The 22,834-nt window shown below is 38.5% G+C and overlaps 1 protein-coding gene across 2 annotated transcripts in view; it reads left to right on the forward strand.

Moving 5' to 3' along the window:
* ANKRD13C (ankyrin repeat domain 13C) overlaps positions 1-22,834 on the forward strand; it is a 94,058-nt gene that overhangs the window by 10,135 nt on the left and 61,089 nt on the right. For both annotated transcript variants that reach the window (XM_054482936.2, XM_054482928.2), the window contains exons 2-3: positions 8,602-8,643; positions 19,758-19,862. In XM_054482936.2, the coding sequence (XP_054338911.1) occupies positions 8,602-8,643; positions 19,758-19,862 (147 nt within the window). The remainder of the gene's footprint in view (positions 1-8,601; positions 8,644-19,757; positions 19,863-22,834) is intronic.

Here is a 22,834-nt window from a genome sequence, read left to right on the forward strand (position 1 = left end):
AGAATATAAATTTTTGTGTCATGAACTGTCCCAGTTTCTAGGTATGTAATTTTGGAAAATAACTATTATTAGGTCTATTTTTCTTCTTGAGAAATAGGAATAATATTTGTTTCATAGGATTATTGAGCAAATTAAATGAATAAGGTATCAGAAGTATCCAGCATAGTGCCCAACACATTTAATAGATACCCATTAAATGCCAGCCATTCTATTGATTATTTGCATTTATTCATTTTTTTTTGAGATAAGGTCTCGCTTTGTCATCCTGGCTGGAGTGCAATAGTGTGACCACGACTCTGCAGCCTTGACCTCCCACACTCAGGCAATCCTCCCACCTCACCCTCTTGAGTAGGTGGGACCACAGGCATACCACACTACCATGCCCAGCTAATTTTTTTTTTTTTTTTTGAGATGGACTCTTGCTCTGTCACCCAGGCTGGAGTGCAGTGGCACGATCTCGGCTCACTGCAACCCCCGCCTCCTGGGTTCAAGCAATTCTTGTGTCTCAGCCTCCCAAGTAACTGGGACTACAGGCGCCTGCCACCACACCTAGCTAATTTTTGTATTTTTAGTAGAGACGGGGTTTCACCTTGTTTGTCAGGCTGGTCTTGAACTCCTGACCTCAGGTGATCTACCCGCCTCGGCCTCTGAAAGTGCTGGAATTACAGGCGTGAGCCACCATGCCCAGCCCCCAGCTAATTTTTAAAAATTATTGTTTGTAGAGACAAGATCTCCCTATGGTGCATGGACTGGTGTTGAATTCCTTGGGCTCAAGCAATCCTCCCGCCTCAGTGTTCCAAACTGTTGGGAATACAGGCTCCAGCCACTGTACCGGCCAGTGTTTTTTACATATTTTAAAACTAAAGTTAGCCTGGTGCGGTGGCTCATGCCTGTAATCCCAGCACTTTGGGAGGCTGAGGTGGGCGGATCACTTGAGGCTAGGAATTTTGAGACCTGCCTGGCCAACATAGTTTTGCTAAACTCCATCCTTACTAAAAATACAAAAATTAGTCGGGCATGGTGGTGCACGCCTATAATCCCAGCTATTCAGGAGGCTGAGGCACAGGAGGTGGAGGCTGCAGTTAGCCGAGATGGCATCACTGCACTCCACCCTGGGCAATAGAGAGACTTTGTCACAAACAAACAAACATACCTAAAAGCTAAAGTGGTCTTAATATTACTGGATGTTTTTCACTTGTTCGACAAAACAATTCGATTTAGTTTACCAAGTTAGAATGAAGGTGTTCAAGTTCAGATTTAAAAAGTACATTATGAAAAGTGGATAGCAAAATTTATTTTATGTTTTTATTATCCTTTGTGTAATAAATTAGCTTAAGCAGCAGGTTGAGGACATAGAAAACTGAGGAGATAGTAGATGGAAGTAACTAGAATGTTGGAGCACTTAGTTTTAGTTTTATGATATACTTGGTGAATCCAGTAAATTCACTGTTAGCCAGGTGATCATGATGATGATTTTGCCATTTAAAATATTGAATTAGCACAGCATAATATTTGGCATCATAGTAGAAGGTATTTCTGTTTATATTCTTATCTGTAAAAAGAGGGATTGAATTGTTGAACTGACTTCTAGTTCATAAATCTTGTGATAATATGATTAAAATTTGGACTTGTAATGGAAGGTTTCATTTGTAACTTCAGTAGGTACTGATGCTTTTACCCCCGCTTTTCTCTATGTTCTTGAGTGGTTAAGAAAACAAAGGATAATTATCCAGGAGCATGGACACCTTGACTTCTTCACCTAGGTTATCTGTCTAGACTCTGGTGGACTCTCCTTAACCTAAATTTAAAATTTTTTTGAATAGATATAACATTCACATGCTTTAGAATTCTTAAAAATAAAAGGATACATTGTTAAAAGTTTCCCTTTCACCCATGTCTACCTATCGAGTTCCCCTCCTGGGCAGCAGCAAGTGTTATCAGTTCCGTGTGTGTGTGTGTGTGTGTGTGTGTGTGTGTGTGTGTGTGTGTTTGTGTTTCTTTTTCTTTCTTTACCATTTGGAGCATGGTACTTCTTTTTCTCTCTGAAAGATAGAGAAGTGAAGAAAGGGAACTATTGCTACCTCTTCCACTATTGAGAGGCAAAAAGGGATATTCAGGAATTTATACATTTGATTATAAACGTCTCTTCTTTTTTTTATTCCCCCCTCCACCGAGTTGGAGTCTCGCTCTGTCACCTAGGCTGGAGTGCAATGGGTGATCTCGGCTCACTACAACCTCTGCCTCCCGGGTTCAAGTGATTCTCCTGCCTCATCCTCCTGAGTAGCTGGGATTACAGGCATGCGCCACCACGCCCAGCTAATTTTTGTATTTTTAGTAGAGATGGGGTTTCAACATGTTGGTCAGGCTGATCTCGAACTCCTGACCTCATGATCTGCCCACTTCTGCCTCCGAAAGTGCTGGGATTACATGCATGAGCCACTGCTCCAGGCCTGTCTCTTCTTTTTTACTGCCAAATGTGTTATCTCCAGCCTATACTTCTTCTTTGAGTTCTAGATTTTGTATTTGTCTTCACTTGGAATCTCAGAGTTATTTTAAAATTAACTTGTCCAAAATGGAGTTATCATTTTCTGCCTCCTCCCCTTTCACCTGGCCACCCATTCTTTTAAATTACATCGTTAACTATCTAGTTGCTGAAGCCAGTCACTGAGATCATTCTTTGTTTCACCACTTCTTACTCCCCATACACATATAATTAGCAAGTTATTTTGAACCAGTCTACTTCTGTCTCTGCCACCACATTGAAACTGACCAATTTTAATTATATTTTTTTCCTGGGAATATTGCACCAGACTCATAACTGGTCTCCCTATGTCCCCCTCCAATCCATTCTTTATATGAGAACAAGAATGATTTTAAAATGTAATTTGTATCATGCCACTTTCCTGCTATAGTAAAATAAAATATGTATACCTTCCAGATAGATTAAAAAACAAAATGGAATAATAAAAATAGTCAATCTAGAAGAAGGTAAGAAAGACAAGCAAAAGGGATATAGAACAGGCAGAACAAATAGAAAACACAAAAAGGGGCTGGGCTGGCGGTGGCTCACGCCTGTAATCCCAGCACTTTGGGAGGCTGAGGCAGGCAGATCACTTGAGGTCAGGAGTTCAAGACCAGCCTTGCCAACATGGTGAAACCCTGTCTCTACTAAAATACAAAAATTAGCTGGTGTGGTGGTGCACGCCTGTAATCGCAGCTACTCAGGAGGCTGAGGCAGGAGAATCGCTTGAACCTGGGAGGCGGAGGGTGCAGTGAGCCGAGATTGTACCACTCCACTCCAGCCTGGGTGACAGAATGAAAACTTCTCAAAAAAAAATAAAAAAGAGAAAACACAAAAGGATGGTAGATTTAGACCCTGATATATCAGTAAGTATATGTGAAACTGGATTAAATGCTTCAGTTAAAAAGACAAATATTGTATTACTGTAGGATAAAAACACCCAACTGCATGCAGTTGGAGGCATATCTAAAACATCAGGATGTTAGAAAGTTGTAAGTAAGAGGATTGAAAAATATATTCCATGCAAATACCAATTCAAAAAAGTTGGTTTAATGGTGTTAATATCCTGATAGTTGTTTTTTGAGATGGAGTCTCGCTCTGTCGCCCAGGCTGGAGTGAAGTGGCGTGATCTTGGCTGACTGCATCCTCCGCCTCCTGGGTTCAAGTGATTCTCCTGCCTCAGCCTCCTGAGTAGCTGGGACTACAGGCGTGCGCCACCACACCTGGCTAATTTTTGTATTTTTAGTAGAGACGGGGTTTCACCATATTGGCTAGGCTTGTCTTGAGCTCCTGACCTCGTGATCCACCTGCCTCGGCCTCCGAAAGTGCTGGGATTACAGGCATGAGCGACCGTGGCCGCCTCCAATAGGTTTTAAAACAGAAAACATTATCTGAGAAAAAGGTGCATGTCTCACAATGAAAAGTGGTTCAATTAACCAAAAATCTATGAAGATTTTAAGTTTGATTGCACTTGATAACATGGCTTCAAAATATATCGAGCAAAACTTGCTAGAATTACAAGAAGACATAGAAACCCCCAATTATAGTGGGAGATTTTTAACATTCCTCTCTTTGTAACCAAACAAGCCAACAACAACAACCACAAATCAATAAGGATATAAAAAATATGAACAACACCATTAAAATGGATCTTTATGAAATGCTGAACCCAACAACTGCAGATTAAAAAGTTTTTTTTTTTTCAGGATATAGACAGCATTTACAAAACTTGGTCAGACTCAACCATAAAGCAAATTTCAACATATTTCAGATGATTGAAATTACACTGCCCATTCTCTGATCGCAGTGCAGATAAGCTAGACATTTTTCAGAAGGTAGATATGTTAGGAAAAAGGCTGAAATATCAATCATCAAATCTGTTTTAAGAAATTAGAAGAACAATTTTAAGTTGCTTAGTTTCCCAATTTGAGTTTATTTTACCCAAATAAAATAGAAGTAATAAAAGAGCAGGAATGATTAAATTAGAAAAATAGAGCAACAAAGCCAACACTTTGTTCTTTGAAAAGATGAATAAAATTAATAGGCCAGGCACAGTGAGTGACTCATGCCTGTAATCCCAATATTTTGGAAGGGCAAGGTGGGAGGATTGCTTGAGTCCAGGAGTTTGAGACCAGCTTGGGCAGCATAGTGAGACATCTCTACTGAAAATTAAAAAAAAAATTAGTTGGGTGTGGTGGTGTGTGCCTGTAATCCCAGCTACTTGGGAGGCTGAGATGGGGGGATCACTTGAGCCTGGAAGGTTGAGGCTGCAGTGAGCCATGATTTTGCCACTGTACTCCACCCTGGGTGACAGAGCAAGACCCTGTTTCAAAATAATAATAATAATAATAATAGACTGATCAAGAGAAAAAGAAGGCACAAATAACAGATATTAGGAATCAGAAGTGTTACATCAGTATAAATTCAAATGTCATAGTATATCATTAATGGATATTTTGAACAAATTTTATGCCAATAAATGAAAAGTGATAAACAATGCTAGAAAAATTTGGTTTGTCAAAATGCACATAAAAAGGAATTAGAAGGCCTAGTGCGGTGGCTCACTCCTGTAATCCTAGCATTTTGGGAGGCCAAGGTGGGCGGATCACTTGAGGCCAGGAATTCGAGACCAGCCTGGGCAACATGGTGAAACCCCGTCCCTACTAAAAATCCAAAAATTAGCCAGGTATGTTGGTGGGCACCTGTAATCCCAGCTACTTGGGAGGCTGAGGCAGGAGAATTGCTTGAAACCCGGGAGGCGGAGGTTCCAGTGAGCCGAGATCGTGCCACTGCACTCTAGCCTGGGTGACAAGAGGGAGACTCCGTCTCAAAAAAAAAAAAAAAAAAAGAATGATAGCTCAAAGTAAAGCTTTGGTTTTGGCATAGTTGGTGTTGACCTTTTGTTTCTAGCACCAAATTGTCAACAAGTTTGTTTGCTTTTTTTTTTTTTTTTTGAGACAGGGTCTCATTTTGTTTCCTAGGCTGGAGTGCAATGCCGCCATCTCGGCTCACTGCAACCTCTGCCACCCGGACTCAAGCAATTCTTCTACTTCGGCTTCCCAAGCAGCTGGATTACAGGTGTGCGCTACCACGCCCGGCTATTTTTAGTAGAGACGGGGTTTTGCCATGTTGGCCAGGCTGTTCTGAACTCCTGGCCTCAAGTGAGATGTTCACTTCAGCTTTCCAAAGTACAGTGACTGTAGGCGTGAGCCACCGCGCCCGGGCAAGTTAGTTTGCTTTTTAGGACTACTTTTAGGTCTTGGTAAATTATCATCGAATGTAAATGCAAACTTAGGAAATTTAGTTCAATATTTTGAAAAGAAGGAAGAGGACCTTATTCTAGACTAATCAAATTGGAAATTGTTACTTGCTCATGTTGATTTTTTTAACCTTGTGTTACGCTGAAGACTGAAGGCACTGAATAGTTTATGAATCTGACCCACAGACGGCTCCTAATCTATCAGTGTATAACTGTGTTTAAAATTGTTCTTAAGGGCCGGGCGTGGTGGCTCATGCCTGTAATCCCAGCACTTTGGGAGGCCGAGGCGGGTGGGTCACCTGAGGTCAGGTGTTTGAGATCAGCCTGGCCAACATGATGAAACCTCATCTCTACTAAAAACATAAAAAGTAGCCGGGCGTAGTGGCACTCGCCTGTAATCCCAGCTACTTGGGAGGCTGAAGCAGGAGAACCACCTGAACCCGGGAGCAGAGGTTGCAGTGAGCCCAGATCGGCCTCTGCACTCCAGCCTGGACAACAGAAGGAGACTCTGTCTCACAAAAAAAAAAAAAATTGTTCTTAAACATTTTCATTTTATTTGAACTGAACATATTCGTTAGTAGTAGGAGGAAAACTGTGCTTTACTGGGAGTTCCTAATGCGGAAAATTCACTTGAGTGTCTCTAACTTTATACGTCCTGTGGATAAAATTGAAAACTTGCAGACATAGAGTTGTTTGTGAGGGGAGGGGTGGTTTCTTTAATGTCTTCATGAGATAGGTATGCAATTTCTTCGTGGGAGGAGAGAGAAATCAATTTTACTAAATTCATATATAAAACTGCCTATAATGAAAGATGCTTTTCTTTTTTTTGTGAGACGGAGTTTCGCTCTTCTTGCCCTGGCTGGAGTGCAATGGCGCAATCTCGGTTCACCGCAACCTTCGCCTCCCAGGTTCAAGCGATTCTCCTGCCTCAGCCTCCTGAGTAGCTGGGATTACAGGCATGCGCCACCACCCCTGGCTAATTTGTATTTTTAGTAGAGATGGGGTTTCTCCATGTTGGTCAGGCTGGTCTTGAACTCCCGAACTTGGGTGATCTGCCCCCTTTGGCCTCCCAAAGTGTTGGGATTACAGGCGTGAGCCACCGCGCCTGGCTGAAAGATGCTTTCTTCATTGCATATTTTCATATTAAAGTACCAAGTACCAACGGAAATTTGTACCTCCAGTTCTTGTTTCTGAAAAACATAATGTCACTTATATCTCCAAATCTGTCTTGTTTTTTTGTCCCTAGTTAAGATCAAGAGATTTTCTGTAATCCAGGGTTTTGTTTTGTTTTTGGTAAAATTACTTACAGAGATGACTTTATTTTATTTTATTTTATTTATTTATTTTGAGACAGAGTTTCACTCTTGTCGCCCAGGCTGCAGTGCAATGGAGTGACCTTGGCTCACGGCAACCTCTGTCTCCCATGGTTCAAGCAATTCTCCTGCCTCAGCCTCCCAAGTAGCTGGGATCACAGGCGGGTGCCACCACGCCTGGTTAATTTTTGCATTTTTAGTAGAGATGGGGTTTCACCATGTTGGCCAGGCTGGTCTTGAACTCCTGACCTCAGGTGATCTGCCTGCCACATCCCCAAAGTGCTGGGATTACAGGCGTGAGCCACTGTGCCCGGCCATGGAGATGACTTTAGTGTAGTGAATTTATTTGTGCTGTTTTCTAAATTTTGCTCAAAATAGTATTTTGCTGACTTTGCCAACAATTCCCATTCCATTCTGCCTTTATTGAGCAAAAGTAAGTGTGTGTGTGTGTGTGTGTGTGTGTTTGAATCATGGCTGATCTCTTGTCAAGCTGAGACTGAAATTTATCACATGCACATCTCTTATGTCCTGCATGTGATCCCTTGGTAATGTTTCACTTATCATTTTGGTCATAATTATTAATGTGATGACTTTTGTAAAATTGCTAATATGTGAAATTTAGCAAATTTTATTTACTGACTTTTTAATTTCAAATATTACTGTTGGTTTAATATTTAGATCATAAGTATGGCTTAGGGTATCATTTTGAAATTAAATTTGTCATTCTATAACATCAACTATAGGATGTAGTCCAAACTTCATAGCACAGCTTTCAAGTCTTTGTCTTTTGCTCATCATTCCAATATCATTCTTTACTGTTTTCTGTAACTTCTTCACCCCCACTAATAATAACTTTTTGTTTGTTTGTTTCCCAAATATAAATTGTTTCTGCACTTGAGTGGTGATTTGGATAACTTAAAAAAAAAAATCTGGAATGTTAGGCAGTGTTGCTTTTGTTTGCCTACAGATTTCTAACAAATTCTTTAAGGCTCATTTCAGTGTAGTCCCTTCTTCAATATTTAACTCTCTGCAAAGTTATGAGCTCTGCCCTGTGTTCCACGGTCAGGCTATACTCCTATTTAATAAATAATAATTATTATTTATTTTCATATTTGTCTCTAACAGAAGACTTTCTGAACAACTTGAAGACTGGGATTCTGTCTTACTGATTTTTGTCCCCAAGGATGACTAGATATTTAAATTGTTTGCTAAATGAACAAAGAATAATGTGAAAGAGAAATTAGCAACAAAAGGAATCTGTGAAATCTGTTTGAAAAATAAATCTCAAAATGGATATCCTTTTTTTGGAGGGGTTGGAGAGTACATTGTACTCAGAAATCATGGTATCTTCTGACTTTAAATTTGCTTTATAAGCAATATTATTTTGCAGTCACAGTATTTTTGCTTAAAATCTGCCAGTGAAATTTCTGAAGGAGCTGAAACCACTTTTAAGTAAATGTTGTTATGTTTTTACACCTTCTAATTTATTTATTTTATTTTTTTTTTAGGAAATACTCCTTTACACCTTGCTGTGATGTTAGGAAATAAAGGTTAGTAAATATTTTCTTTTTTATGTTTAACTTCATTTATATATAGTCAGTTTAAAATTTTTAAGATCAATTTTGTCTTTTGAGTTTTTAAAAACTCATTTTATTTGTTAATTGAACTTAGAATTTAGTATATTGAAATTAGTAAATATTTTCTTGTTTTCCATAGCCCTTTTTAAAAAGTATTGGTGGAAATCCTGTACTAACTTTTATGTCTTTTGAAACTATGTTATTTTCCCCTCACTTGGTTGTTTTATCAAGCAGGAATTTGTAATTTTAGAAGACTTATTTCTAAATATTAAGATTTATTATTATACTTTTCATATTAGAGTTTTATATGATTTTTAATATATAATATTTTATATATATAAAGTCATAAGTTGAGCCTTTTGTGTGGTAGATAATTGCAAAAACTTAATACTTGTTTATTATTTATTAAAGTATTCATTATTTAATTAAAAAACCTTATAGGCAGGTGATTTAAAAGATACCTACTTTTGTAGGTTATTCCTAAGTGCAGTAAAACTTTAGTTATTTAGATCCCCGGTTATTCTGGAAAGTGAGAATTTTAGATAGCTGAATAGCAATCCTTTGAGTACTAGATTTTTATATTTTAAATGTGTTAGGTAAAAAAAATTTTTTTTTTTTTTTTTTTTTTTGAGACGGAGTCTCGCTCTATTGCCCAGGCTGGAGTACAGTGGTGCAGTCTCAGCTCACTGCAACCTCTGCCTCCCAGGTTTAAGCAATTCTCCTGCCTCAGCCTCCTGAGTAGCTGGGACTACAGGCGCGTGCCACCACGCCTGGCTAATTTTTTGAGTTTTTAGTAGAGACAGGGCTTCACCATGTTGGCCAGGCTGGTCTCGATCTCCTGACCTCATGATCCGCCTGCCTCGGCCTCCCAAAGTGCTGGGATTACAGGTGTGAGCCACCGCGCCCAGCTGATACAATTTTTTAAAGAAATATAATTGTATATTTTTAGACAGGCTAATGAACTTCTGTTAAGATTTTTTTTTCAATGATCTAGAAGTATCATTATGAACATCTGTTGTTGTTATATGGTATAATGTATCTGTCAGTGTAAACATTTGATCTGAATGTATGGGCCTAGGGATATTGCTAGAACTTGTTTTGATTTTATTTTATTTATTTATTTATTTTGAGACAGAATTTCACTCTTATTGCCTAGGCTGGAGTGCAATGGTGCAATCTTGGCTCACCACAATCTCTGCCACCAGAGTTCAAGCGATTCTCCTGCCTCAGCCTCCGGAGTAGCTGGGATTATAGGGCTAATTTTGTATTTTTAGTAGAGATGGGATTTTTCCATGTTGGTCAGGCTAGTCTCGAACTCCCAACCTCAGGTGATCCGCCCGCCTTGACCTCACAAAGTGCTGGGATTACAGGCATGAGCCACCGTGCCTGGCCTTTATTTTATTTTTGAAACATGGTCTCGTTCTGTTCCCCAGGCTGGAGTGCAATGATGCAATCATGGGTCACTGCAGTCTTGAGAACTCCTGAGCTCAAGTGATCCTCCTGTCTCAGCCTTCAGGGTGGCTGGGACTGTAGGCACATGCCACCATGCCCGGCTAATTTTTTCATTTTATGTAAAGACAGGTTCTCACTGTGTTGCCCTGGCTTGAACTTGTTTTGTTGAAAAACAAAGTTCTTTTGCTAGTTTGACTTTTAAGTTCAAATGTTTAAATGAAGCATATGATCCACAGGATAATATAATTTTTATTTTAGAGACAGGGTCTTGCTCTGTTGCCCAGACTGGGATATAGTGGTGCGATCCTAGCTCACTGCGGCTTCAAACTCCTGGGCTCAAGTGATCCTCTCGTCTCCAGCCTCCCAAGTAGCAAGGACTAGAGGCACATGCCACCATACCTAACTAACTTTTAAATTTATTTTTAGAAATGAGGTCTCGCTATGTTGCCCAGGCTATTCTCAAACTCCTGGCCTCAAGCAATCCTCCCTCCTGGGCCTCCCAGAACACTGGGATTACAGATGTGAGTCACTGTACCTGACCTTAATTTTTATTTTAATTCTATATAATTGGTGATTCAAATCTGTATCTTCAATGTTATAGTTATGGCTTTTTTTTTTCTTCTTAACAAGGAAGATTAACTAGAGTAACTTCTAAGTAAAGAAGTATTCATTAAAAGGCTACACATTAGAGAAACTCAAGAAGTAGGGACCAGCCAGGTCTCAGGAAGAGTGGGAACCAAGATGTTTGGAGGAATCAGTCATTCTCCTGTCTATGTCCTTATCATCTTTCAATCTCTTATGGTGTGTCTGCTGTTCTTTATATCTGCGGTATTCTCCTTTTTCGTGATTGACTTTTTCTGTTTACTGAAATTGAACAGACCTAAAATAATTCTTTTAGGATCCTAAGTTTTAATGACTTTCTGGTGTTCACTGCTAACTAGATGGGTTTCTTAGGTTCCCAAATTTCTGAGCAAAAAGTTTGATTGGTCCAGTTTATCTCAAGCCAAGCCACAAGTGATGGGTGATGGCAGACTTATGAATTATCTGTCTTTAAGATAGGTATTTGCTTCTGTGAAATTAGCTTTAGCTAGACTGACTTGGGTGAGATTTGGGGGTAGGAGAGGGAATCAGGAATACAGAGGAAGTATGTTTACTTTAGCAGGAATGTGGATAGGGCAGGCCATGATTGACATCTCTGGCAACCTTGGTGAAAATATGTCAGATATAGTCAGCTGAATTTGATCAATAAAAACTTACGCTTTTTTTTTTCAAAGAACATTGGATTGGAACTTTAAAAAATAACTAGAATTTATTATTTTCAATATACCAGATGCTTTTCCTAGTACTTTACACGTATTTACTCATTTAACTCTTACAACAACCATGTGAGTGAAGTACTATTATTATCTCCATTTTATGGAAGAAAAACATTAGCCCCAAAACTTGCCCAGAGTAAAGTAGCCAAGTTTTAATTTCGATTTGGGAGTGCCTGGCTCTAAAATCTGTTTTAATGGTGTATTGTTTTGCCCTCTTTTTCACTAAGAACCATTCAGAAAGGTTATGGTCTCTATCAAAGTTGGCCAACATGCAACTTGCCAAATCTGATTGCTATTCTGGAATCCTTCCTAATTTAGCACTTTAGTAGTTAATATGGATTTACCAGGATTTGAATGTGAAATGAAGCCTATCTGCCATCTCTGTTTTAGGGTTCTAATTTTATTTTATTTTTCCACTCAAATATATTCTCACAGAGGGTATTCTAATTTTAGATAGATGTACTATTATGCTTCATCATAGGTTTATATCAGCCTGTTTTAAAGTGTATTTCAGCCAGGCGTGGTGGCTCACGTCTGTTAATCCTCGCACTTTGGGGGGCCGAGGCGGGCAGATCACTTAGGGCCAGGAGTTTGAGACCAGCCTGGGCACCATGGCAAGAACCCATCTCTACTAAAAATACAAAAATTAGCCAGGCATGGTGGCATATGCCTGTAATCCCAGATATTTGGGAGGCTGAGAAAGGAGAATCACTTGAACCTGGGAGGCAGAGGTTGCAGTGAGCCGAGATCATACCACAGCACTGCAGCCTGGATAACAGAGTGAAACTCTGTTTCAACAACAACAACAAATTAAAATATATTTTATAAAACATTAGTTTCTTTGCATCCATTGAAGTACAGGAGAAAAACCACATTAGTTTTATGGGATATCGAAAGGTATTTAGAAGAAAATAGAGTTTCCAGAGCAAATCAATTTGAAAAATATTAGGTAAATAAAAGTTAAAAAGTTTTCTTCGTTGTGGAACTTGTTAGAAATTTGATATGCTAATATGCATTGTAATGTTTCAAGTTGGGGCACGTGTTGGACATAGTGGTCAGAGTTCCCCACAGTTATTTGATGTTTGCTCTTTTTTACAAGTATCTTGACAGATTAGAGTTCTGTGGGATGTATTTTGGGAAACACTTGGTTAGATGATTCAGGATCTGCAAATAATGTTGGTATTTGTTGTTTCTGAATCCTTTTCAAATAGAGTAGACACAACTGATTACATACTGATCCATTAACATTTTTCCAGTTGTGCACCCTTTTTTTGCTTTTTTTCTTATGATCTTTATGTATGTGTTTGTATAATTCTCTTTTTAAAATAACTCAAACAAACTTGAAAGTCTGTTGATATTTTTTATATTTGGTTGCACAAGAGTGAGATTGGAATATGTAGTGGAAAATAAAACATCTACTTTATACTTTGTGTGTGTTTTTTTTTTTTTTTGAGTCAGAGTCTCGCTCCGTTGCCCAGGCTGGAGTGCAGTGGGATGATCTCGGCTGCAACCTCCGCCTCCTGAGTTCAAGCGATTCTCCCACCTCAGCCTCCCTAGTAGTAGCTGGGATTACAGGCTATTTTTTGTATTGTTAGTAGAGACAGGGTTTCACCATGTTGGCCAGGCTGGTCTCGAACTCCTGACCTCGGATGATTTACCCACCTCAGCCTCCCAAAGTGCTGAGATTACAGATCCACTGTGCTTGGCCTACTTAGTGTTCTATACATTGCTTTTATATTATATCATTGTTCAGCCTAGATAGTCTATTCCCTTTTATCTTCTTTTAAGATACACTGTACCTTTAGTGATTTCATTTAGTAGTAGCTGGGATTACAGGTGTGTGTTACCATGCCCGGCTAATTTTTGTATTGTTAGTAGAGATGGGGTTTCACCATATTGGCCAGGCTGGTCTCAAACTCCTGACCTCAGATGATTTACCCACCTCGGCCTCCCAAAGTGCTGAGATTACAGGTGTGAGTCACTGTGCCTGGCCTACTTAGTGTTCTATACATTGCTTTTACATTATATCATTGTTCAGCCTAGATAGTCTATTCCCTTTTATCTTCTTTTAAGATACACTGTACCTTTAGTGATTTCATTGTTGAAGGGCACATTCTGTTTCTGCACTTGTCTGTAAACACAACAAAATTTCCCAGGGCGTTCACATAATATTTTGACTGAGGTAAAGAGAATCTTTTATACTTCTACATGCTTTCCTTCTCTCACTCATCTTAACCTACTGAATAACGTTAGTTTTTCACCACAGAAGACTGATTTTTTTCTGAATTTCTGAGTCCATTGACTGATATTAGTGATGTCACGTGGGAGGTTATTGAACTGTGGATTTGGATGGAAATGAAGAATATTATACTTAATTAAGGAAGGTTTCAGGAAGTTTTATGAGATGATATAGAAAAACTAATCTTTAATTCTTATCCTTTTGGTTGAAAATATGAGAGAAAGGTTTTTCAAACCAGTTGCTGCAACTTTTAATTCATTTTCAGTCTTTTTTGGATCTGCATTTTTTTATTTTTTCTTAAAGTAACTTTAGAATTAATATGGTTTCTAACTTTAATAACTGTAGATATTCTGTTGTTTCCAACTGTCCTATTTTTCTCACTGGTTCTATCTATATTTGATCATCTTTATAGTTCTTACTTATTAATGTGTGATTTCTTTTTCTTTTTTTTTTTTTTTTTTTGGTTTGTTTGTTTTTTTGAGACGGAGGCTCACTCTGTCACCCAGCCTGGAGTGCAGTGGCATGATCTCCACTCACTGAACTCCGCCTCCCAGGTTCAAGCAATTCTCCTGCCTCAGCCTCCTGAGCAGTCGGGATTACAGGCGCATGCCACCATGTCCAGCTAAGTTTTTTATTTTTAGTAGAGACAGGGTTTTGCCATGTTGGCCAGACAGGTCTCAAACCCCGTACCTCAGGTGATCCGCCCACCTTGGCCTCCCAAAGTGCTGGGATTGTAGGCATGAGCCACTGTTCCCGGTCTAAATGTGTGATTTCTATTCCTCATAATTTGCATTTTTCATAGTCCTTGTCTTGAGTTCTTCCTGGCGGATTTATGCATTCTTTAAGCCTTAGTGCCTAGTTGTTAACTACCTTCTTTTCTTATTATGCATTGTTAACATTACTGAGAGAAGACATTCGATTGATCTGGTTGTTTTTTATTTTTTGAGACAGAATATCACCCTGCCACCCAGGCTGGAGTGCAGTGGTGCGATCTCAGCTGATTGCAACCTCTGCTCCCTGGTTTCAAGCGATTCTCCTGCCTCAGCCTCCTGAGTAGCTGGGATTGCAGGTGTGCACCACCACCCCTGGCTAATTTTTGTATGTTTAGTAGAGCTGGGGTTTCACCATGTTGGTTAGGCTGGTCTCAAACTCCTGACCTCCTGATCCGCCTGCCTCAGCCTCCCAAAGTGCTGGGATTACAGGTGTGAGCCACCGCGCCTGGCCACCAGTTCTTTTTTTTTAAATTATAAGACTGTGTCATAGGTTATTAGCATATCTATGATTATCTGATTTTTTGTTAGTTGCTAATCTCTACTTCAGTTGAGTTGTGACTAGTGAGTGAAGGGCATCTTTTCTGCTGGGTCTGTGGCATATCAGAAACAATGTTGATATGTGTCTAGCACAATGTATAAATCTTACATGAATTCTGAGGTATTCCTTTAGATATTGTTGTGCAACCTGCTTTTTAATATTTTTATATTATCTTTTTTTCTTTTTCTTTTTTTTTTTTTTTTTTTTGAGACAGAGTCTCCCTTTGTTGCCCAGGCTGGAGTGCAGTGATGCAATCTTGGCTCATCACAACCTCCGCCTCCTGGGTTCAAGCAATTCTCCTGCCTCAGCCTCATGAGTAGCTGGGACTACAGGCGTGGGCCACCATGCCCAGCTAATTTTTGTATTTTTAGTAAAGACAGGGTTTCACTATGTTGGCCAGGCTGGTCTCGAACTCGTGATCCACCTGCCTCAGCCTCCCAAAGTGCTGGGATTACAAGTGTGAGCCACTGCTCCTGGCCTATTTTTTTCTTTAATGATTTTTTTGGTTGCTGATACATGCATGTTGAAACAGTTGAAATCATACAATACATAGATACATAAAAGCATCATCTCTCTACTTTTTTTTTTCTTGAAGTAGTTAACATTTACAGCCTCATGGATATCCTTTCATATCGTACTCTTACAACACAGAGACTTTGTTTTCATGGAAGTAGAATCCCTACAGATAGTAATTTGCCATATTTTTCTTTTCTTTCAAAAGTCTACCATGAAATAGCTATAGAAATTTGTAGATATCTTACATGTTTACATTCCCCTATGCATGTATACATACAAACATATTTACAAAACCCAATGGTTTTTTGGGAGATGGGTCCATTCGTTTTTATTCTTTTAAAAAAAAATTTCTTTTTATCTTGGCTATCATCCCCTCTTCTTACTAATCCCCTTCCCAATAAATATGGTAACACATGTTAAAACCTGCTGGATATTCTTACATACATTTCTCTATGCTTATTATTATATAGAAATACTTGTGCATGTGTCTGAACATACACACTCATGTATGTAGTTTTTTACTCATTCCTTTTATTTATTTATTTATTTATTGAGTCAGAGTCTCTCTCTGTTGTGCAGGCCGGAGTATAATGGCGCTATCTCGGCTCACTGCAGCCTCTGCCTCCGGGGTTCAAACGATTCTCCTGACTCAGCCTCCAAGTAGCTGGGATTACAGGCGTGTGCCACCACACCTGGCTACTTTGTGTATTTTTAGTAGAGATGGGGTTTCACCATGTTGGCCAGGCTGATCTTGAACTCCCGACTTCAGGTGATCTGCCCACTTTGGCCTCCCAAAGTGCTGGGATTATAGGTGTGAGCCACTGCACCTAGGCTTACTCATTCCTTTTTAAACAATGCAATCATTGTATACTTCTGTGTTGAGCAGATGAATTGTATCACTTAGCAGTACACCGTGAAAATTCCTTTAAGCCTGTTGGGATGGCTCTAATTGATTCCTTTTCTTGATTTATTTAATTCCTTTATCCTTCTCAATATTTTATTATAAAAAATTTTAAATATAGCCCCCAAATTGAAAGATTATCACAACAAACACTCAAATGCTTTCCACATAGACTCAATAATTAACATTGTTTCATATTTTATCTTTGTATGTTTTATATATATAAATTTTTTTGTTGTTATTTGTTTGTTTTATTTGTTTGTGTTTTTGAGTTGGAGTCTTGCTCAGTGGCACAATCTCGGCTCACTGCAACCTCCGCCTTCTGGGTTCAAGCAGCTCCCCTGCCTCAGCCTCCGTAGTAGCTGGGATTACAGGCTAGTTCCAACATGCCTGGCTAATTTTTTTGTATTTTCGTAGAGACAGGTTTCACCATGTTGGCCACGTTGGTCTCAAACTCCTGACCTCAGATGATCCGCCCCCCTTGGCCTCCCAAAGTGTTGGGATTACAGTCATGAGCCACTGCACCTGGCCTTTATTTATATATATTGTTTTTGTTATACCATTTGAATACTAAATGTAGATATCATGACATTTTACCCGCAAATACTTCAGCATGCACCTCTAAGAATACAGATATTCTCCTTCATAACCACATTATCATGATCACACCAAGGAAAATTAATGATATTGTTAAAATATCATCTCATACCCAATGCATATTGAGATTTCTCCAATTGTTCCCAGAATGTCATTTATAGGTTTTTTATACTGAAACATGACCCAGTTGAGGGTCACTCACTGCATTTGGTTGTTATGTCTCATAATCTAGAGCAATTTGCTCACCTTTTCCCCACCTTCGTGTCCAACTTTTTGAAAAGTCTTGACCAGTTAACTTGTAGAATGTCCTTTCTCTCAGATTTGCCTAATCATTTTCTCTCCATGTTTCTTAACCTGTTCTTTATCTTTTGTTTTTTCTGTGAATTGAAAATCAGCTATAGAGGCTTTATTAGATTCAGGTTAAACATTTCTGGATAGAATATTTCATAGGTGATATTAGGAACTTTACATATAGCACATTGGAAACACACAGTATCAGATTATTTCATTATTAATTGCCACTAAGTTAGATCGTTTAAGTCATAATCTTCAAATATATCCATTGTAAAGGAACATTTTTCTGTTTGTTATTAGTAAATATTCTTGGGACAATACTTTGGTTCCATGTGAATATCCTATTCCCAGCATAAAGCTTTTTACCTAGTGGCTTTAGCATTCAATAAAGACCTTTGCCTAAACCAGTTATTACATGGGGTATTATGTTAAATTTTCTAATTTTATCATTTCTTCTACATTTATTAGGTAGTGTTGCATTATTCTGTAAGTAAGAACTTATTGCCCACCCTTTTATTTCTTGATGTTGTTATGGGCTTATCAGTTTTTTTTTTTCAATGTGTTATAACTAGTTAGCCATTATTCTTTTTGATGCTAAATTTCCCAAATTTGGCTAACCATTCAAGCTGGCTTCTCTGTACTTTTGATATGACTCTAGTCTTAAAAAATGACTGTATATTATTACTGTAATGTAGATACAACATGTCTATTATTACCCTACTGCGGACATTCACTTTGTTTCCAGTATAATTGCCATACAAACAACACTAAAATAAACATTCGCGTACATATATTCTTATATACTGTTACCGGATTGAAAACTGCTATGAAATTTCTGTATTTATTTTACATTATTGTAATAAAGTTCCCTGCTAGTATATTTATTTCTTCTATCACTAGTAATAGTGCTAAAGTAGTGCCATTTGTTCTCCACCTTAGCCAACCCACATTACACTGTCTTAACACTCATTTCTTTAAAGCACTTATCATGATCTTGCATTATTTTTCTTTTCTAGTTATTAATTTACATGTTATATTCCAACATAGGAATTATGCTCTTCGATAGCAATACCTTATCTAGTATCTGGTATTTAGAAATTGCATATAATGGACATTTGGTAAATATTTGCTGAATTATTGATTGAATGAATGGATGGATGGCTGTCTTTTTTTTTTTTTTTTTTTTGAGACAGAGTTTGGCTCTTGTTGCCCAGGCTGGAGTGCAATGGTGCAATCTCGGCTCACTGCAACCTCCACCTCCCGGGTTCAAGCAATTCTCCTGCCTCAGCTTACCAAGTAGCTGGGATTACAGTCATGTGCCACCATGCTCGGCTAATTTTGTATTTTTAGTAGAGATGGGGTTTCTCCATGTTGGTTAGGCTGGTCTGGAACTCCCGACCTCAGGTGATCGGCCCACTTCAGCCTCCCAAAGAGTTGGGATTACAGGCATGAGCCACTGTGCCCGGCGTGGGCCTCAGTTTTAACTTTTTTCCTGTTAAATAAACTTTTTATTTTTTAATTTTTATTTTATTTTATTTCAAGATGTAATCTCGCTGTGTCATCCAGGCTGGAATGCAGTGACTCAATCTTGGCTCACTGCAGCCTCTGCCTCCCGGGTTCAAGTGATTCTCCTGCCTCAGCCTTCCATTTAGCTGGGACTACAGGCACATACCACCATGCCTGGCTAATTTTTTGTATTTTTTAGTAGAGATGGGGTTTCACTGTGTTAGCCAGGAGGGTCTCGATCTCCTGACCTTGTGATCTGCCTGCCTCGGCCTCCCAAAGTGCTGGGATTACAGGCGTGAACCACCGCGCCTGGCCAACTTTTTTTTTTTAATTAAAGAAAAAGTTTTCTTAACCTATAGAAAGGTCTATACCTGAGACTTCTTTTGATTATTTGAAAAACTATCTAGATTTGTCGTTGTATCATAAGCCAAGTTCTGCCCTTTTTCTGAACATTTTTCCAAACCATAACAATTATAAAATTTGAAAAATAAATGTTTATTGGAAACATTACTGACTCTTTTTGAAAGCACTTTTGTTTCTGAAATAAAAAATGAACTTTCTATTTGACATTATGGACATACAAATCCTCTTTTGGGTCTTACTAGCTGATAGGTATTTGCATGTAAATCACTCGTGAAGTTCTTGGGTTATCTTTTAGAGTATGAAAACATTAAAAAAATACTCTTGGGAATAATTATTAGGGAACATGATACCTTCTTTGCAGAGAGATCCAATTTATTTTTAGGCAGTAGAATGGATACTTTTTAAATCTAGGGATCTGAAATTACCTGGTTTAGTTAGATACATAGAAATTTTTCAAATTACATAATTCTACATGGTACAGTGTTTATTTCATCTATTTATGTTAATTTGGTATATTAAACTTTTATGTATTTATATTTAGAGATTCTAAAAATTGCATGATGTTTGATATTATTACTGCTTTATATTGCAGAATGTGCCCATTTACTTTTGGCTCACAATGCTCCAGTCAAGGTGAAAAATGCTCAGGGATGGAGCCCTCTGGCGGAAGCCATCAGCTATGGAGATAGACAGATGAGTAAGCAATATGAATTATTGTTGTTGATATATCTTCTAAGAATATGAAGTGATGCATTTGAAATATTCTTCATTCATTGTAACTTTCCATAATATGAACTTTTGCAATTATGTGTAAGCTTACATGTGAATTATTCATGACTTAGGAACTTGAACATTGAGTGGAACACAGAAAGAATTGAAGAATCACATTTAAAATTAGGAATTTTTTTTCTTTTGCAGCATTCTACCTTACTGATGTTCTCTGTTTTTTTTAATTTATCCATAATACAGGACTTTAAAAAAAAATTGATACCTGACTGTCCTTTTTGGCAACTGCTTAATTATATAGGCCATTATTGGAACTAAAAGTAACCATAGTGTTACAATAGTTATCTGCTTTAGTTGGTAGGTATAGATTTTGCTGGAAGCAAGGAAGAAGACTGGCTCTATTTTGTTTTAGTCATTAAAAGAGTATTTCTAAAACATGTCATATTCTTTTTGATAATATGCTGAATTTTGAGTTATTCCACTCTCCCTCCTCCTACCCATAATTTTTTTCAACTTCACATACAGATCTTATTTTTGTCAAGTATATCTCAATAGTGGAAAATTTTACAAAACTTAATCTGGATGAATAGGAATATTATCTTGCTGATAATATTATCTTTATAGTTTTAGGCTGAAAATGATCAATTAAATCTAACTTTGTGGAAGGAAATAAAAAACGTTGGCAGTTTTATTAAAGAAATGCATAATGTGGAACTCTCTTAGGATGTTACATAGATTCAGTCTTAATTTGATGCTACGTTTTGGGCTCTTCTGGGCGCTTAAGATTTGGCAGGCTGGGCACGGTGGCTCACGCCTGTAATCCCAGCACTTTGGGAAGCCGAGGTGGGCAGATCACCTGAGGTCAGGAGTTCACCACCAGCCTGGCCAACGTGGTAAAACCCCGTCTCTACTAAAAATACAAAAATATTGCCAGGCATGGTGGTGGGCGCCTATAATCTCAGCTACTCGGGAGGCTGAGGCAGGAGAATCGCCTGAGCCTGGGAGGCGGAGGTTGCAGTGAGCCGAGATCGCACCCTTGCACTCCAGCCCGGGCAACAAGAGCAAGACTTTGTCTCAAAAAAAAAAAAAAAAAAAAATTATTTAGCTATATATTGTACCACACATACATTTTTGTGGACCTTCCTGAACTTTATAAACAAAAATTTTTTTTTTTTGAGACAGAGTCTCGCCCCGTCACCCAGGCTGGATGGAATGCAATGACACAATCTTGGCTCACTGCAACCTCCGCCTCCTGCGTTCAAGGGGTTCTCCTGCCTCAGTCTCTCAAGTAGCTGGGATCACAGGCGCCTGCCACCTTGCCTGGCTAATTTTTGTATTTTTAGCAGAGACGGGGTTTCACCATGTTGGTCAGGCTGGTCTTAAAACTCCTGACCTCGTGATCCACCCGCCTCGGCCTCCCAAAGTGCTAGGATTACAGGCATGAGCCACCGTGCTCAGCCTATAAACAACTTTTAATGGTGAAGTTATATTTGGGTCTAAGATTTACTGAGATAAAATTGTAATATTTTAACAACTAAAATGAGTGTTTTTTTTTTATTTGTTATACATTGACAGTTGTCCTTTCTGGACAAATATCAGGAGACCCTCATGAGAGCAAGAAACAATACCAATCCTAGAATTATTTCAAGGAAAAGATAAAAAATGTGCAAATCCAAAAGAAACTGATAATAGGACATGGGTGAAATTGGAAATCATCATTCTCAGTAAACTATCGCAAGAACAAAAAACCAAACACCGCATATTCTCATTCATAGGTGGGAATTGAACAATGAGAACACATGGACACAGGAAGGGGAACATCACACTTCGGGGACTGTTGTGGGGTGGGGGGAGGGGGGAGGGATAGCATTGGGAGATATACCTAATGCTAGATGACGAGTTGGTGGGTGCAGCGCACCAGCATGGCACATGTATACATATGTAACTTACCTGCACATTGCGCACATGTACCATAAAACCTAAAGTATAATAATAATAATAATAAAAGAAAAAAAAAAAAAGAATAAATAAATAAAAAAATAAAACCATTCAAAAAAAAAAAAAAAAGAAAGAAACTGATAATAAGAGTTGCAACAACTGGTCTGAAGAAACTTCCTCTGATTTTTCTAACTAATTAACAGAATGGAGAGGAAACGAGATTGGCTTCTAGGTTTCTGTCTAGTGTGACTTTTGTGACTTTCAATTATTCTTTTATTTATTTATTTTTTTGAGACGGAATTCCACCCTTGTTGCCCAGGCTGGAGTGCAATGGCACAATCTAGGCTCACCTGCAACCTCTGCCTCCCGGGTTGAGGCGATTCTCCTGCCCCAGCCTCCCAAGTAGCTGGGATTACAGGCACACATCACCACGCCCGGCTAATCTTGTAGTTTTAGTGTAGATGGGGTTTCTCCATGTTGGTCAGGCTGGTGGGGTTTCTCCACATTGGTCAGGCTGGTTTTGGACTCCTGACCTCAGGTGATCCACCAGCCTCCGCCTCCCAAAATGCTGGGGTTACAGGTGTGAGCCACTGCGCCCGGCCTCAAGGATTCTTTTACTCAGAATCAGTATTTACTGAGTCCTTACTATAAAGCATGTGCGTGTATTAAGATGTGGAAAATAAAAGACCTGGTCTCTTCTGTTTAAGAATTCATAATTATTGGGAAGGCCAATAAACAAAATTTTCATGGAAAATTAGTTAAAGGATATTTAACAGTCAATTTAAAGGTAAAAGATTGAGGCTTAGATAGTTGAGGTCTGTTCTTAAAGTGATTTTCTTATGTAGAGTGATATCTTAGCCATTCTAAATAATATCCTATTGTTCATTATTATGTAATTATATAACCATAATTGCTCAGTGCTTATATTTTCATTACTTTCCATCACATGAAACAAATACTTAACTGCTAACTTAAAGGATAATTAATTGAATATCTCTTACAGTT

The sequence above is a fragment of the Pongo pygmaeus genome, chromosome 1 (assembly GCF_028885625.2).
Source record: "Pongo pygmaeus isolate AG05252 chromosome 1, NHGRI_mPonPyg2-v2.0_pri, whole genome shotgun sequence".
Taxonomy (NCBI): domain Eukaryota; kingdom Metazoa; phylum Chordata; class Mammalia; order Primates; family Hominidae; genus Pongo; species Pongo pygmaeus.